The sequence below is a fragment of the Molossus molossus genome, unplaced genomic scaffold, assembly GCF_014108415.1.
Source record: "Molossus molossus isolate mMolMol1 unplaced genomic scaffold, mMolMol1.p scaffold_m16_p_1, whole genome shotgun sequence".
Classification (NCBI taxonomy): domain Eukaryota; kingdom Metazoa; phylum Chordata; class Mammalia; order Chiroptera; family Molossidae; genus Molossus; species Molossus molossus.
In genome coordinates this window covers 179,852,604-179,868,873 of record NW_023425344.1, presented here as the reverse complement: position 1 = coordinate 179,868,873, position 16,270 = coordinate 179,852,604, and the positions used below count along the sequence as shown (strand labels likewise).

At 45.1% G+C, this 16,270-nt stretch overlaps 1 protein-coding gene across 1 annotated transcript; it reads left to right on the top strand.

The window, feature by feature from the left end:
• The first annotated feature begins 14,256 nt into the window (after positions 1-14,256).
• RHOV (ras homolog family member V) lies at positions 14,257-16,270 on the top strand. The gene is made up of 3 exons (XM_036273174.1): positions 14,257-14,535; positions 14,732-14,790; positions 14,992-16,270. Exons 1-3 carry the CDS (start codon positions 14,328-14,330, stop codon positions 15,433-15,435), a joined length of 711 nt encoding a protein of 236 aa, XP_036129067.1. The 5' UTR covers positions 14,257-14,327; the 3' UTR covers positions 15,436-16,270.

Sequence of the window (16,270 nt, the reverse complement as noted above, 5' to 3'; positions counted from 1 at the left end):
AGCGTCGGCCTGCCAACAAAGGATCTTGATTCGATTTTGGTCTCAGGCCCTGGAAGCAGCCAATCGATGTCTCTCTCTAAGTTCGATGTTTCTCTCTCTCTCTCTCTCCTCCCCCTCCCCCTCGGCCCCTTCCTCCTCGCTCTCTCTTCCCACCCTAACCTTCCCTTCCACTAAAGAGCAATGGAAAAATATCCCCAGGTGAGGATTAACAACAAAAAAGACACATTTACTGATTACCAACAATGTGCCAAGCACCAAACTGAGTTCCAACTAAGTTACTAATGTTCATTGTTATTTCATTTTAGTTCACACTAATGCTATGAAGTAGGTACTTCTTTCCCCCACTTTACAAAAGCAGAAACTGAAGTTCAGATGGTGGAGCAATTTGTCCAAAGTCCTGTGGCCAGGAATTGGGAAGCCAGGAGGCAATATTCAAATCGAAGCACACTGCCCATGCCCCCAATGCAAATTGAGGAAAGGGAAATCCAGCTGATTTCCTCAGGTCTGGACTGTGCAGAGAGTGTCCCCCCCTGCATGGAGCCAGTCACCATGGGGATCTCAGAGTCCTTCCAGTGACCTCCTCCTCACTGTTCCCAAATCCCCCCTCTTCTGCTCCACTACTCTCTGGGATGTACAGGGTGGGACCCTAGCAGGCCTTGCTTGCTACAGACACAGAACATACTACCTGTTGAGGTGATTACAGCAGTATTCTTCCACTACTCATTACTCAGTCCTCAGGCTGGACTTTGGAAGAGGCAGAGACCAGCCCTGTTATCCCTGCTGTCATTACTTAGCTCTGACACTGTACACATTTGATGCTCTTAGCTTCGGTTTCCTAATCTACAGAAATAGATATAATAATTACCTAGGAGTAAAGGAGGTGATCTAGGGACATAGCTCACTGCTATAGCATAATGTCTAACATAGAGTATGTGCTCAATAAACTCTAAATGTGGCTTTAATCTGACAGTCACTCTCAAGTCCACCTCTTCCCTGGACCACAACCTCCCCCTCAGAACTGCTATGGCTTTTCTTGTCCTGGCCACTTAACTGGCACCTAATTATGAAGTGTGGACATTCTGCTTTGATATAACAGAAGCTGATTGTGGGAAATAACTTGAACTTTGCTGAACACAGGAGTACAGAGGTGCCTTAGGGAACTCACAGCTGCAGACACAGATCCACCAGCTCCTACCCCTCAGAATCTATAAGGTAGTTGCCATGAAACAGATAAAGACTGACTGGGCCAAGGAGAGAGAGGATTGGTGTACAAAAGCAAGTGAATTTGAGCTAGGACTTGAAGTACATATATGATTTCCAAGGGCAAAAAAGAAAAGGCACTAGGCAGGCCTCAAGAAAACCAGGAGCACCCTGGCTGGTGTGGCTCAGTTGGTTGGGTGTTGTCCTGTATACCAAAAGTTTGCCAGTTTGATTTCTGGTCAGGGCACATGTTGGGGTTGTGGCCTCGATTCCTGGTAGGGAGGCCTGCAGGAGGCAGCTGCCAATTGATGTGCTCTCATATTGATGTTTCTCTTCCTTTCCCTTCTTCTCTCTCTAAAAATCAAAATTAATAAACTAAACTATTAAGAAAGAAACAAACAAACAAACAAGAGGGAAGGCCTGCAAACAGTGTGAGGTTTTGTGGGGAGAAAGCTGGATCACTATGGAGCAGGAAATGGAATTGGCTGTGGCCAGCTTGAGAAAGCCATTGGATGGGCCCTTAGAGGCGTTGGTTAGGGATGAGATCATCTGATGTGGGTTCTAGAAATATGGGCGGTGGCTTGGGTGGAGTCCACATCAGAAAGGATGAGACCTGAGGCAGATGCAGAGAAGTGATGAGGGCCAGCCTGAAGAAAGTGAGAACAGACTAGGAAGACCCTGGGGAGACATTTCTGAGATGGGCCCTCTGGAATTAGTGTCAAGTTAGAGTGCAGGACTTCTCCTGGAAGACCTGGCAGATGATGCGGTGACACCACAGTCCAGGAAGAGAAAGAACTGCTTGGGAGAAAGAGGCAGAGGTCACATGATTGAGCTCAATCAAAACGGTGGCACCTGAGGCCCCTGCAGGGCATTCACTGGAAGAGACCCCATACCTGTGGGATATTCATTAACTCACTAATAAATATTTATTAAACAATTGTATGAATGAGCTTTCTCAGGCTTCTGTTTCTACATTTGTAAAATGAGAAAACCTTACCTTATAGTATTGTATTATAAGATATGCAAATCACTCAGCATTATGCCTATAAAATGCCTAATATGGGTTAACTATTAGTAGTAATTGTTAAATGAATGAAGACCCGGACCAAAAGGAATGATTTAATTGACATAAGTAATTTGTTTTTTAAAAAATAGACTTCCTTTTTTAGAGTGGTTTTAGATTTCCTGAATCTCATTAATTCTCAAATATTCTTCTTCCCTGCCTGTTACTATTATCTTTTCTCCCACTGAGTAAATGTCAAAGCCCCAACCATGGCATGTGTATACCCAGCCTGCCCTCTTTTTCCCCTACCTCCTTCTAGGGATGTAGGCCAATGGCTCCAGAGAAGCCATGGGGCAGGGTTGGGGGGAGGGGACACTTGTGTAGGTGAGAAATAAAAGCCTCCTCAGGTCAGCAGTCCTCAAAACTAGGGTTCACTCATCCTTAGGGGTATGGAAGGCTCTCCCAAGGGGCACAAGGAGCCAAATAGTTTTACGGGAATTGGTGTTAAGAGCCTCAGTTTCCTTCGGCTCTTTCCTAAGAATTACAGGTGCCTGGGAACAAGGGGCAGGTTCCCTTCCACCTGACCTGCTTCTCTTCAAAAGAAAAGTGGACCGACCATTCATCAACCTGGATGGCGAGATAGCCCTCACACCACAGTGCGTTGCTTCAGGGCATGAAAATCTGCAGAGACCACTGGAACCACTGGTGGTATTCCCACGAAGAGAATAAAGACCAGACAACAAGTCCCTTGTACATCAAGTAGTTTCTAGTTCTTTAACTTGAATATGACCTGAGAACCTAAGCATGTTTTAACTGACTGGAAAAAAATCACTAACATTTTTATATATGTTAGTGATTTATATTATATAACTGGCATATATTTTTTAATTAATTTATTGTTGACAGTATTACAGATGTCCTGCATTCCCTTCTACACACTTGTGGCATATAATTTTGAAGGGAGTCAAATATTCCAGTACCATTGATATACCAAACCTCCTTTCATTCCCATCTAATGATTTATGTGAACAAGATTTCTCCACATTTATATCAACACAAAATAAAAAATAGATAGGAAGAAAATTGATGCTGAATTTTGTCTCAGTCAAGCATGTTATCCATAAATACATGAACTACTTGAAAATAAAAACAAAACGTCCTATACATCTAATCAAGAGATGTATTTCTAATATAATTTTACTTTTTATGTGTAATTATTTTTACCAAAATGTGTAATATATTGCTCTGGCTTGTGTGGCTCAGTTGATTAGGCACTGTCCCATGTACCCAAATGTTTTTGGTTCAGTTCCTGGTCAGGGCCCGCGTTGCAGACTTGATCCTCAGTAGGAGGTATGCAGGAGGCAGCTGAGCGATGTTTCTCTCTCCCTCTTCCCTTCTCTCTCTAAAAAAATCAATTAAAAAATCTTTTTTTTTTTTAATCCTCACCAGAGGATATTTTTCCATTGATTTTTGGAAAGAGTGGGAGAGGGAAGGGGGAGAGAGAGATCGACATGAGAGAGATGCATTGATTGGTTACCTCCTGCACGACCCTGACTGGGCCGGAGATCGAACCTGCAACTGAGGTATGTGCCCTTGACCAGGAATCAAACCCTAGATTCTTCGGTCAGCAGGCCGACACTCTAAACATTGAGCAAAACTGGCCAGGACAATAAAACATCTTTATAAAGCCCGGCTGGTGGTTGAGCATCAACCCATGCACCAAGAGGTTGCTGATTCTATTCCTGGTCAGGGCACATACCCAGGTTGTGAGCCCCAATCCCCAATGGGGGGTGTGCAGGAGGCAGCCACTTGATGTTCTTGCTCATCAATGTTTCTATCTCTCTTTTCCTCTCTCTAAAATCAATAAAGAAAAAATATTACATAAAATAAATCTTTATTAAAAATGTGTAATATATTTATGTTTTGATCAGTTGAATAATAATTATAATAATAACTTATTTCAAAAGAAAACAATGTTAAGATTTAGAGACTTTTTTCCCCCTCCCTCCTCTGCCCCCAAGCTGGTGACATGTCACCAGTGCTGGCCCTGGCTGTGAGGAGATGGTAGCTTAAGACAAGTGATACTGATTCTCCACACCTTGCCTGACCCCTGAGAAGAGGCACATCTCCGGACAGATGAGGTAGTGAATTTGGATCCACCTGGGGGCTGGGAGGTGTGTGAAAAAAAACACTTAGAGACTTACCCGGGGGTATTTTTCCATTGATTTTTAGATAGAGTGGGAGGGAGGAAGGGAGAGAGAGAGAGTAAGAGAGAGAGGGAGAGAGAAACCATCTGGGAGAGACACATCAATTGGTTGCCTCCCAAATGACCCCAGGGCCAGGGTTGGAACCTGCAACCCAGGTATGCTGAGCCAAAGCAGCCAGGACTAACATTATAATGTTTAAAAAACATGTATACTAATTATAAATAATTAGGATAAGGTATCAATAACATACATTACAGTAAGATTTGAAACACTGAAAGATAAAATGAATAATGTAAATTTTTGAACTGTTAAAAAGAGCTTGTTCACATATATATATATTTTTAATGGATGATGGAGAATATCAGATGTATTTAGCATTTAAATTCCAATGCATACATTTAAAAGAGTGAGGTAACAGTTTTATTTAAATATCAATATTCACCATATGCTATAAATGACATCTTTTGCAACTGTTTTATCTTAAAATGAAAGTTTTAGTATTTGGTACAGTTTTACAAACGTCTGTTAGGGAGTATGGGTGTCTTGGTCCATGGTTTGTACCAGCACCACCTCTGCCGGGACTCATGCCCAAACTGGCCTTGAATCTCCCCTCCACCACCCTCCATGCAGTTTCTCCAGGCCCTCCTTCTTTTCAGGATTCAAATCACACTCAGCCAGATGTTGCTGTTGGACAAGTCACCTAGCCTCTCTAAGCTCCTCTTCTGTCCTCAGCTGTCAACCTCAACTTTCCTCCACTATCATCATCTCTAAAATTCATGATTCTCTCAGAGCGAAACCCTGTCAAAGTCCATTTAGAGACATTTGGGCATAGTGCCCAGGAAATAATGGTTTCAGGGTACTGCCTCAGAGCCAGTCACAATGCTTCTTATCGGTCCCTTTGTCTGGAATACTTTTCAAAAGATGCCTAGGCCAGGGAATTACTGATTAATGTGAAACCCAATAAAAACTAACAACCAGCCCTCAACCTGCCTCCAACCTTTTAGATCATGAGACCTGAAACACTATAAGGACTCGGGAAGTGCCTGTTGAATGAATGCATGACTTGACATGTTAATGTGCATTTACATGGTTACGTATGTCACACAGTATATGTCTGAATTAAACCTGCCCGTATACTCACCCACAGTGGCCTCTTACAGAAACTGTTCTACAACTTTTAGAATTGATGAGATTTTTTTGTATGTAAAACAGTAGCAACAACAACAATAAAATATAAAATGTTTGAAAAGAACACCAATACCAAGTATTGTGAGTTGTGGAGCATCTGGAACTTATTGCTGGTAGGAATATAAAATGGTACAACCTCTAAAAGCCACTTAACATGCACTTACTTTATGATGCAGCAATTCCATAGCTGGGTATTTACCCACGAAAAAGAAAACATATGTCCACATCAAGATTTGTAAATGAATCTTTATAGCAACTTTGCTCCTAATAGCCCCAAACTGGAAACAACTTGAATGTCCATCACGAACAGAATAAACAAGTAAATGGTGATACATTCATACAATGGAATACTATTCAGCAATAAAACAGCAAATTGCCTTTACACATAACATGAATGAATCTTAAAAACATGCTGAGCACAAGAAGCCAGACATGAGAGTACATGGAGCGTGATTTTATTTGAAATTCCAAAACAATTGCCAAAACAGGCAATAATTAAGCTAGAATGACAGAGAGCTAATCAGTGTTTGCCTGAGACCTGCATTGGAGCAGAGAATTGACTGGAAAGGAGCAAGAAGCAACATTATAAGGGAGATGGAAATGTTCTGCATCTTGATTATGGTGGTGGTGATTATATAGGTGGACACACTGGCCAAAACTCATTGAACTATACATTTAAAATGGGTGTATCCTGTATATAATGATCTCTCAATAAAGCTGATTACAAAATAAAATTTAAAAAAGATCTCTGACCAAATGTCAGAATGATTAGTGTATATAGGGCAAAAATAAAATAAAATAATAGATAACTTATTGTGTAGCTCATAATTCTTTTTTTAGCAAAGAAGAAGCATTCTCTTTTATTATTTTTTTAATTAAAAAATGTTTTCTTGCCCTGGCTGGTTTGGCTCAGCGGTTGGAGCGTCAGCCTGAGGTCCTGAGAGACCCGGGTTCAGTTCCCTCTAAGGCATGTACCTCGGTTGCAGTTTGTCCCCGGCTCTGGTCAGTCATGCGGGTGGCAGCCACTCAATGTGTTCCTTTCACATCGATGTTTCTCTCTCTCTCTCTCTGTTCCTCTCTCTCCCTCCCACTCTACCTGAACAAAAAATGGGAAAATGTCCTCAGGTGAGGATAAAAAAAAAAAATGTTTTCTTTACTGATTTTTTAGAGCAAGGAAGGGTGAGATAGAAACATCGATGAGAGAGAACATCGACTGGCCGCCTCCTGCATGCCCCCTACTGGAGATCAGGCCCACAACCTGGGCATGTGCCCTGACTGGGAATCAAACCGGCGACCTCTTGGTGCATGGGTCGAAGCTCAACAACGGAGCCATACCAGCTGGGCTGTAGCTCATAATTCTTAAAGGGAGGACTGAAAAGAGAGTGGGGAACAACAACAGACCTGGGCTCCAAGATTATGGCTCTCTCTTACCCATGAGGCCTCAGGCAAGTCACTTAACCTCTATGAAGACTCAGTTTCCTCATCTATAAAATAAAGATAACAACAATACCAGTATATTAGAATGATTACTTGACTAAACACTAGTTTCTTTTTGTGTTCCCTACTGGGATCACAGAAGACAAAATTCTGAACCTTACCTGACCTGGAAAATTGGTATTGTTCATTCTCAGGTAGGGCCTTGACTGCATCTGAAAAAACTTGCCCTGACCGAGGGGGAAGATAATTATAATAAAAGTTCACCCTTGTAGAGCACTCTCTATATTCAAGTACTGTTCTAATTTCCACAACATTCTACGAGGTAAGTACTACTTTAATCCCACTTTACAGACAAGGTAGTTGAGGCCCAGAGAAGACAACAGCTAGTGACTGACACAAGCTGGATACCAATCCAGGTGCTTTTGAGAGAGAGAGAGAAACATCTATTGGTTGCCTCCTGTACGTGCCCCAACCAGGGATCAAACCCAAAACCTAGGTATGTGCCTTGACCAGGAATCAAATCCGCAGCCTTTTGGTATAAGAGACAATGCTCCAACCATCTGAGCCACCCAACCTTGCTGTAGGTTTTGAGTGAAAGAAGGAAGCTTAGGTGAACGGTGAAATAAAAACAAAGTCAGGTGAAATGAAAATGAAGTCGGGGAGGCAGGTAGGAGGTGATTATTGTGGCAAAGAAAGCGAAAAGGAAGAAGGGAGTCAAATATTACTTCAAGGAAAGGACTGAGGCCTGAGGAGAAAGGAGAAGAAGGAGTCCATGTGCATTGTGAGGTCTGGGAACTATTCAGGCTTCGCTTCTTTCAGTTCATTAGCTCCAGAGAATTGTGCTGCCATTGTCAGAAATAAAGAAGTAGGAGGGGAGTTCATTTAGTGAAAGGAGTAGGGAGTTTGAATGTTTTAGGTGGCAACTCCTGCAGGTGTTTAAAAAATACTGGCCAGGGCTTGACTACAAGGTGTGAGGGAGACATAAGTAGTTGAAAGAGGTTCGAGGAGGACATTAGTAGTTGAGATCAGCTGGATGGAGAGAAAGGCAGGGAGAAGCTAAAGCTAAGACTGGGTGTGGGAGAGGGGATAGGGCGGATAAGAAGCCCAGGAGGCAACCTGAGCCTTGGGACAGGAAGTTGATGTGGAGGGGGTGGGGACACTGGGTGCTGAAGTGCTGGCTAGTGAGTTCCTGTTCCAGGGGGGCACAATGAGGCACAAACCCAGTCCAGGCCACTGAGTTTGCCACCAACTCCCTCCCAGGATACAAGCATACTGAATAGAGAAAAACCTCTGGAAATGCAATTAACTGGAAATCTCCCAAAGTGTGCAGTCTAATTATTATGGAAATATTATTATGCTGTAAATAAGTGGGTTTTCCCCCCAGCTTTATTAAGACATGACTGATGAAGAAATTAAGTATTAAATATAAAATTATTTTTCTTGCATCCTTTTTATTTCAAAGCTTTTTGACCTGCTCATCTGAGTTTCTGGGAGTTCTGAGCCACAGGCCTGATTTGGGGGTCTTTTTAAATTTTATTTTACTATTATTGTTATTTTTTTTATCCTCACCCGAGGGCATTTTTCCCCTCATTTTTTGTTCAGATAGAGTGGGAGGGAGAGAGAGGAAGAGAGAGAGAGAGAGAAACGTTGATGTGGAAGGGACACATCGAGTGGCTGCCTCCCGCATGACACCAACCAGGGCCAGGGATGAATCGCAACTGAGGTACATGCCCTTGACCGGAATCAAACCTGTGATTCATTGGTCCCTGGACTGACACTTTAACCGCTGAGCCAAACCAGCCAGGGCCTTTTTTTATTTTATTTTATTTTATTTTATTTTATTTTATTTTATTTTATTTTATTTTATTTTATTTTATTTTATTTTATTTTTATTATTTTTTTATCCTCACCCGAGGACATTTTTGCAATTTTTGTACAGATAGAGTGGGAGGGAGAGAGAGAGAGAGAGAAACATCGACGTGAAAGGGACACATCGAGTGGCTGCCACCCACACGACCGACCAGGGCCGGGGACAAACTGCAACCGAGGTACGTGCCCTTAGCGGGAACCGAACCCGGGTCTCTCCAGACCGCAGGCCAACGCTCTAACCGCTGAGCCAAACCGGCCAGGGCTTATTTTATTTTTTTAATTTTTTTTTTTATCCTCACCCGAGGACATTTTTTCATTTTTTGTTCAGGTAGAGTGGGAGGGAGAGAGAGGAACAGAGAGAGAGAGAGAAACATCGATGTGAAAGGAACACATCGAGTGGCTGCCACCCGCACGACCGACCAGGGCCAGGGACAAACTGCAACCGAGGTACGTGCCCTTAGCGGGAACCGAACCCGGGTCTCTCCGGACCGCAGGCCGACGCTCTAACCGCTGAGCCAAACCGGCCAGGGCGGGCTTATTTTATTTTTTAACAATTTTTTTTTCCTTTATTAATTTTAGAGGGAGAGAGAGAGAGAGAAACATCAATGAGAGAGAACATCGAATGGCCACTTCCTGCATGCCCACCACTGGGGAACAGGCCCACAACCTGGGCATGTGTCCTGACCCGGAATTGAACTGGTGATCTCTTGGTGCATGGGTTGGAGCTCAACCACTGAGCCACATGGCCAGACTGATTTGGGGGAATCTTGAAGTGGAGTATGCAAATACAAAAAGAGTTCTGGCATAGTAAGGTGTAAGTCATGGAGACATTATGTATGATGATCCTAAAGGCTTTATATTATATATATTTTATATTACATTTAATTTATATATATAATATACATCAATATATGATTACACATATTATAATATTAAATCACAATCCATAATTGTGTAGTTAAATTATTAAATATAGGAATTATATATTAACATTATGTAATATACCTAATGTAACATATCACATAAGAAATAAAACTCTTCTTTGAAAAGATTCACATACAAAAAGGAAAGAAAGAAAAAGACTGCTGGCCCTGGCCAGTGTGGCTATGTTGGTTGGGCATTGCACTGTGCACCAAAAATGTGCATGTTTGATTCCAGGTCAGGACATATGCCCAGGTTGTGGGCTTGATCCCTGGTAGGGGGCGTGCAGGAGATAGCCAACCAATGTTTCACTCTCACATCAATGTTTCTCTCTCTCTCTCTCTCAAAAATAATCAATTTTCAAAAATCTTAAAAAAAAAAAAAAAAAGACTGCTGGAGGTGCACTTCATTCACAAAGAACCTCTGCATGAAACTTTTTTTTTTTTTTTTTATCCTCACCAGAGGACATTTTTTCATTTTTTGTTCAGGTAGAGTGGGAGGGAGAGAGAGGAACAGAGAGAGAGAGAGAAACATCGATGTGAAAGGGACACATCGAGTGGCTGCCACCCGCACAACCAACCAGGGCCGGGGACAAACTGCAACCGAGGTACGTGCCCTTAGCGGGAACCGAACCCAGGTCTCTCAGGACCGCAGGCCGACGCTCTAACCGCTGAGCCAAACCGGCCAGGGCTGCATGGAACTTTTTGAGTAAACACTTCCTCACTACTGGTGTTCTTTTGTTAACTCCCTTTCCAGCAGCAGTAAAATTATGGTGGTGGTAGGAAAATATTTTTTAATATTTTTTTCTTTCTTTATTGATTTTAGAGAGAGGGGAAGGGAGGAGAGAGAGATAGAGACATCAATGAGAGAGAACATCTATTGGCCACCTCCTGCATGTTCTCCACTGGGGATTTGGCCCAAAGCCTGGGCATGTGCTCTGACTGGGAATCGAACCAGTGACATCTTGTTGCATGAGTCAATGCTCAAACACTGAGCCACACTGGCCGGGCTGTTTTGTAGAATGCCTCTCAACTGGAACTTTTTTGATGTTTTTCTTATTAGATTTGGGTTCCCATGAGGAACACCAGAAGTAAAAATGCCATTGCATCACATCATATCAAGGGTACCTACTATTAACTGGATTTTAATCTTTATCACCTGGTTGAAAAAGTGTTTAGGATTCTCCCTGTAAAGTCACTCGTTTTTCCTTCCATCACTTCATACTGTCCTCTTCAGAAGTCACTATTCGCAGCCCACACTTAAGAAGTGGGGGGTTTAAGCTCCTCCTTGAGGGCAGAGTATCTACATACATCATTTGAAATTCTCCATGGGAAATTTGTCTACTATCCCCCTTTTATTTATGAGGTCAGTCACTTATTTATATCAGAATAGACCTGTGGATATTTATTTTATACTTTTTGGCTATAATCCAATAATTCTTTATTTTGTTGCTCACCTTGTTCCAGATTTGGCCTTTGGAAGCTCTTTCCGTTGGCTCCTGTGTCCAATTTTCATCTTCCTGTTGTTTTATTTGTTTAACACTTCCTTACTTTCCATCCTACAAAATGTGCAGGCTCATCTTGTATATTTCCTGCCCTAGTCCTAGAACCAATCATTTCTCCAAAGAGAATGTTAGGGACACGTTTAAGACTTAGCAAATGTGTTGTCTGGCTGGAAAGTGATCTGACAGGTGGGCAGTAAGACTCAACCCACCCTTAGAAGGGTATTTTCCCAGCAGTAGTAGCCAGAATTGCAAATCCTTAGCTGAGAAATAGGTGACTCATCAGCTCCCCAGGTTGTCTCCTCCCTCCCCCTCTTGCTGACAAGACTGTCCCTAAACCAGCTCAGACAGAGGGACCTAGGTCAGAGAGTGTCCCCACCCATGGGGCTAAAGAAGAATGGCCTATCTCAGGCCCAATGAGGGCTATTACCCATGCCCAGCTGACACCTTCCCCCATTTGTGTATTATTTATACTCCTCCTACCTGCAGAAAGGATTAAACAGGATTACCCTTAAATTTGCAGCTACAATTAAACTATTATTAAAACTTGGGTAAAAGGACAAGAGCACTGTGAAGAAGAGCGTGTGTGTGTGTGTGTGTGTGTGTGTGTGTGTGTAGTAATTTTGTCCAGACACCTGGGCTGGGGCAACTTGCTTGGTTCCCTGAATGACAGATTGCTAGCATCAGAAGGGCTTTCAGAAATAAATACGCTTCACTGTCATTTTATAACACTAAGACAGAGCAACACTGTGACTCTCAGGAGTCACACAGTAAATGAGCTGAAGAACTAGGAATACTGTGACATGTCTCCTGAATTTCAAATCCCCATTTTTGCCTCCCTTTTCAGGAGAGAAAAAGAACAGTTTTTGAGACTTTCTGTGGGATACAATGGCAAGATAACACTGTGGGGCCTCTTTCACTTGCTAGATGTGGATGTGGCTGAGAAGTCTTTGGGACTATAATTAAGGATTATTAGCATCCCCAGATGTTTGGGCATAGGGGATATAGGATGTAGGCATGGGGATATAGAAGTGGATAATAGGGATCCTACCATGTCCCCATAGTCAATATTTTATTTATTTACTTTTGTTTATTTTTCTTTTTTTTTTTTTTCATCCTCACCTGAGGACATTTTTCCATTTTTTGTTCAGATAGAGGGGGAGGAAGAGAGAGGAAGAGAGAGAGAGAGAAACATCGATGTGAAAGGGACACATCGAGTGGCTGCCACCCGCACGACCAACCAGGGCCGGGGACAAACTGCAACCAAGGTACATGCCCTTAGTGGGAACCGAACCCGGGTCTCTCTGTACCACAGGCCGACGCTCCAACCGCTGAGCCAAACTGGCCAGGGCTACTTTTGTTTATTTTTCTTTATTAGTTTTTAGTGAGACAGCAAGGGAGAGAGAGATAGAAATATCAATGAGAGAGAACATCAATTGGCTGCCTCCTGCATGCTCCCCACTGGAGATTTGGCCCACAACCTGGGCATGTGCCCTGATCAGGCATCGAAACAGCCACCTTTTGATGCATGGGTCGGAGCTCAACCACTGAGCCACACTGGCTTGGCAACACAGTCAATATTTTAATGGTTAAATCAGCAACTTTCTAGCTGTTGTCCTCAACTTTTGAATTAGAAAAAGAAGTAGAAGAAAGAAAGAAAATTAAAATCAGGGATTCTGAGACTTTTCCCAAGAGATTCAGAGATTTGGCTTTGTGGGTTTTTATATTACCAACTATTTGAGAAGTAGGATTATCTCTTTTCTTTAATATTCATTGCCTTCTTCCCCTCCCAACACTCTCCCTGCAACAACTCATGAATGACACTTTTTTTTTAATCCTCACCTAAGGACATTTTTCTATTTTTTGTTCAGATAGAGTGGGAGAGACAGAGATAGAGAGAAACATCAATGTGAAAGGGACACATGGAGTGGTTTCCACCCACATGACCCACCAAACCAGGGCCGGGAACAAACTGCAACCAAGGTACGTGCCCTTAGCGGGAACCAAACCCAGGTCTCTCTGGACCGCAGGCCGACACTCTAACCGCTGAGCCAAACTGGCCAGGGCTGAATGACACAATTTGAATGATTTTTCTATAGGCTGAAATGAAAGACTGCCTTGGAGTTCTGGCTCACTTGGGGTGTGGCTGCAATAGAGATGAAATGAGCATCAGGCTACTCTTCACTTGCTCTCTTGGTGACCTTCCTAGGGCCACCTGCAATATCTTGCCTCAGTCTGTAAACTCCTTCTAGGGTAAGGACAGTGGGTGGCAGAGAGTAGCATGTGCTTTTGATGAAGATGATGATATTAGGGGCATTTCAGACTTAGAAAATATTCAAATGAAGACTTGCCCTTGAAGATCCTACCCAGCTAGGTTCTCCAACATCCTGAATTCCTTTAGCAGAGCAGAGTGAAGGTGTTTAAGGCCTGCCCAATATAGAGTAAAAGGGAGTATAATACATTCCTGCCTGTTGTGGTCACGCTTGAGTTTATCTTCTGCATGTTCATGATCTGTATATTTTTAAATGGCATTCTTTAATAAAATTATTATTATCTTGACTTATTTATACCTGTACAATCATATGTCAGGTTTGTTTTCATTTGAACTAGCTGCATTTTGAGTTCCACAACTTGCTTCTTCTTCCTAAAGATAAACTCTCCACATCTTTCTCTGACAAAATAACTAGATCTGCCTCATTATGGCGATTCTTTGTCCTTGTACCTGGGATTCTCTGAGCGTTAGCTGTCGGCCCGCTTCTGTTCCTCCGGGTTTGAGATTGCCGGGCCTCGCGCGTGGGGCGACTGCAGGGACGGTCCCGGCGGATGGGCGGGGTCCGGGCCGACAGGGATATGTAGATGAGGTGGGCGGGGCCCCACTTATACTGGCTGTTAGCGGCTGGTCGACGCGCCGGGCCTTGGCGGACTCGGTCAGAGGCAGCCAGCGGAACCGGCTTTTCCCTGCGCAGCAGAGCCTGGTCCTGGGCTGTCCCCGGAGCGGGCCATGCCCCCGCGGGAGCTGAGCGAGGCCGAGTCGTCCCCGCTCCGGGCCCCGACCCCTCCCCCGCGGCGGGGCAGCGCGACAACGGAGCTGGGCATCAAGTGTGTGCTGGTGGGCGACGGTGCCGTGGGCAAGAGCAGCCTCATCGTCAGCTACACCTGCAATGGGTACCCTTCATGCTACCGACCCACGGCGCTGGACACCTTCTCCGGTACGTTCAACGGCCCCGGCGGCCGCGTAACTGGGGATGGGGTTGTGTACCCCGCGGCTGGGGCAGCACGCAGGCGGGAGGGCACCGAAGCCCCCCGCGAGGGAGGCGGGGCCAGGCCCCGAGGTGGCGCTGGTGAGGCCTGGTGGGGCAGGACGCCCCTTCCTAACTCTGGCAATCCTCTGCCCCAACCCTCCAGTGCAAGTCCTGGTGGATGGAGCCCCGGTGCGCATTGAGCTCTGGGACACGGCAGGACAGGTGAGAAGCTGGAAATGGCCTCTGCTGGTCTGAGGGGAGGTGGTCTGGAGGCTGGGAGGACCCCAGATGGATCAGGAATGGAGAAGGCCTTGGGCCCTTGGTTATGAGTCTCAGGTCTCCAACCCTATGTGAAAAACGAATTCACGCTCCCTGTGATAGGGAATAATCCTACTAATTAATGAACTGGCCTTCCCATCCCAGGAAGACTTTGACCGCCTTCGCTCTCTCTGCTACCCGGATACCGATGTCTTCCTGGCTTGTTTCAGCGTAGTGCAGCCCAGCTCCTTCCAAAACATCACAGAGAAATGGCTGCCCGAGATTCGCACTCACAACCCCCAGGCACCCGTGCTGCTGGTGGGCACCCAGGCCGACCTCAGGGACGATGTCAATGTCCTGATTCAGCTGGATCAGGGGGGCCGGGAGGGTCCCGTGCCCCAGCCCCAGGCTCAGGGTCTGGCGGAGAAGATCCGGGCCTGCTGCTACCTCGAGTGCTCTGCCCTGACTCAGAAGAACTTGAAGGAGGTGTTTGACTCGGCCATTCTCAGTGCCATTGAGCACAAAGCCCGGCTGGAGAAGAAACTGAACGCCAAAGGTGTGCGCACCCTCTCCCGCTGCCGCTGGAAGAAATTCTTCTGCTTTGTTTGAACAGCTATGTCAGAGTAGGGAACAATAGGCATAAAGCCACGGACATCTGGAATCTGGGGTAGGGGGCTACTGGCAGGGCCAGGCTACCCCCATGAGACTCAGTGCCCTTCTGAACACTGTGGGGACACGAGCCTCTAAATGCCCACTCAGGCCAGGGTGAGCCTAGGGCCTGGAGGAAGGAAGGCTGTAACTTGGATTTCTGTGGTCAAGGCTTACAGAGAAATGCCAGCACTTGATTTTCATGGGATGGTCCTAACAGTGTCAGCCACCTACAAGCAGTTTGGGATCCAATTTCCAGTTTCTTATCATGGGCCCTCAGGTCAGCTGACTGAATTAGGACCCCAGTGGTGGTCCCCACCCTCTTCTTGGCACAGGGGTGAGGAAGAGCCCAGGGAATAGCTGGGCATTTTAGAGGGCTAGAAGGTGTCCAGCCCTATTTGGAGAGAAGTTTGGGATGGACTGTGTAATGTAGAAGTCAGTGAGAGATTGAGAGGGAGCAGAAAGTGGGGCCTTAGAGCCTTGGGACTGGAGGCAGGCTGGGGAAGAGAAGGCAGATCTGAGAAGAACAGAGAAGTGGGACAGCTGAGGAGTAAGGCTGACACCTGGGCTGCCCTCAACTCCCAAGGCCAGGGAGGGCGGGGCTGATCCCTGGGAAGAACTGGGTTTCAGGGCTCCCTAGGCACTGCCCAAACTGGCTGGGCTAGGAGTCGGGCAGGAAGTGAGAGGCAAGGCCCAGCAGAGGAGGGAGACAAGCTGCAAACTAGAGCCTGAAGGAAGAAGGGGCTGGGGGTCACCTTTTTCTCCAAGGTCACAGCCTAGAAGGTAGGGCAGTGCA

Bases quoted from the DNA above. Each gene is read 5' to 3' on its own strand.
- RHOV (XM_036273174.1), top strand. From the start codon at position 14,328: ATGCCCCCGCGGGAGCTGAGCGAGGCCGAGTCGTCCCCGCTCCGGGCC. The intron at 14,536-14,731 runs GTACGTTCAACG...CCAACCCTCCAG, and splicing joins GGCGCTGGACACCTTCTCCG to TGCAAGTCCTGGTGGATGGA. The intron at 14,791-14,991 runs GTGAGAAGCTGG...TTCCCATCCCAG, and splicing joins TCTGGGACACGGCAGGACAG to GAAGACTTTGACCGCCTTCG.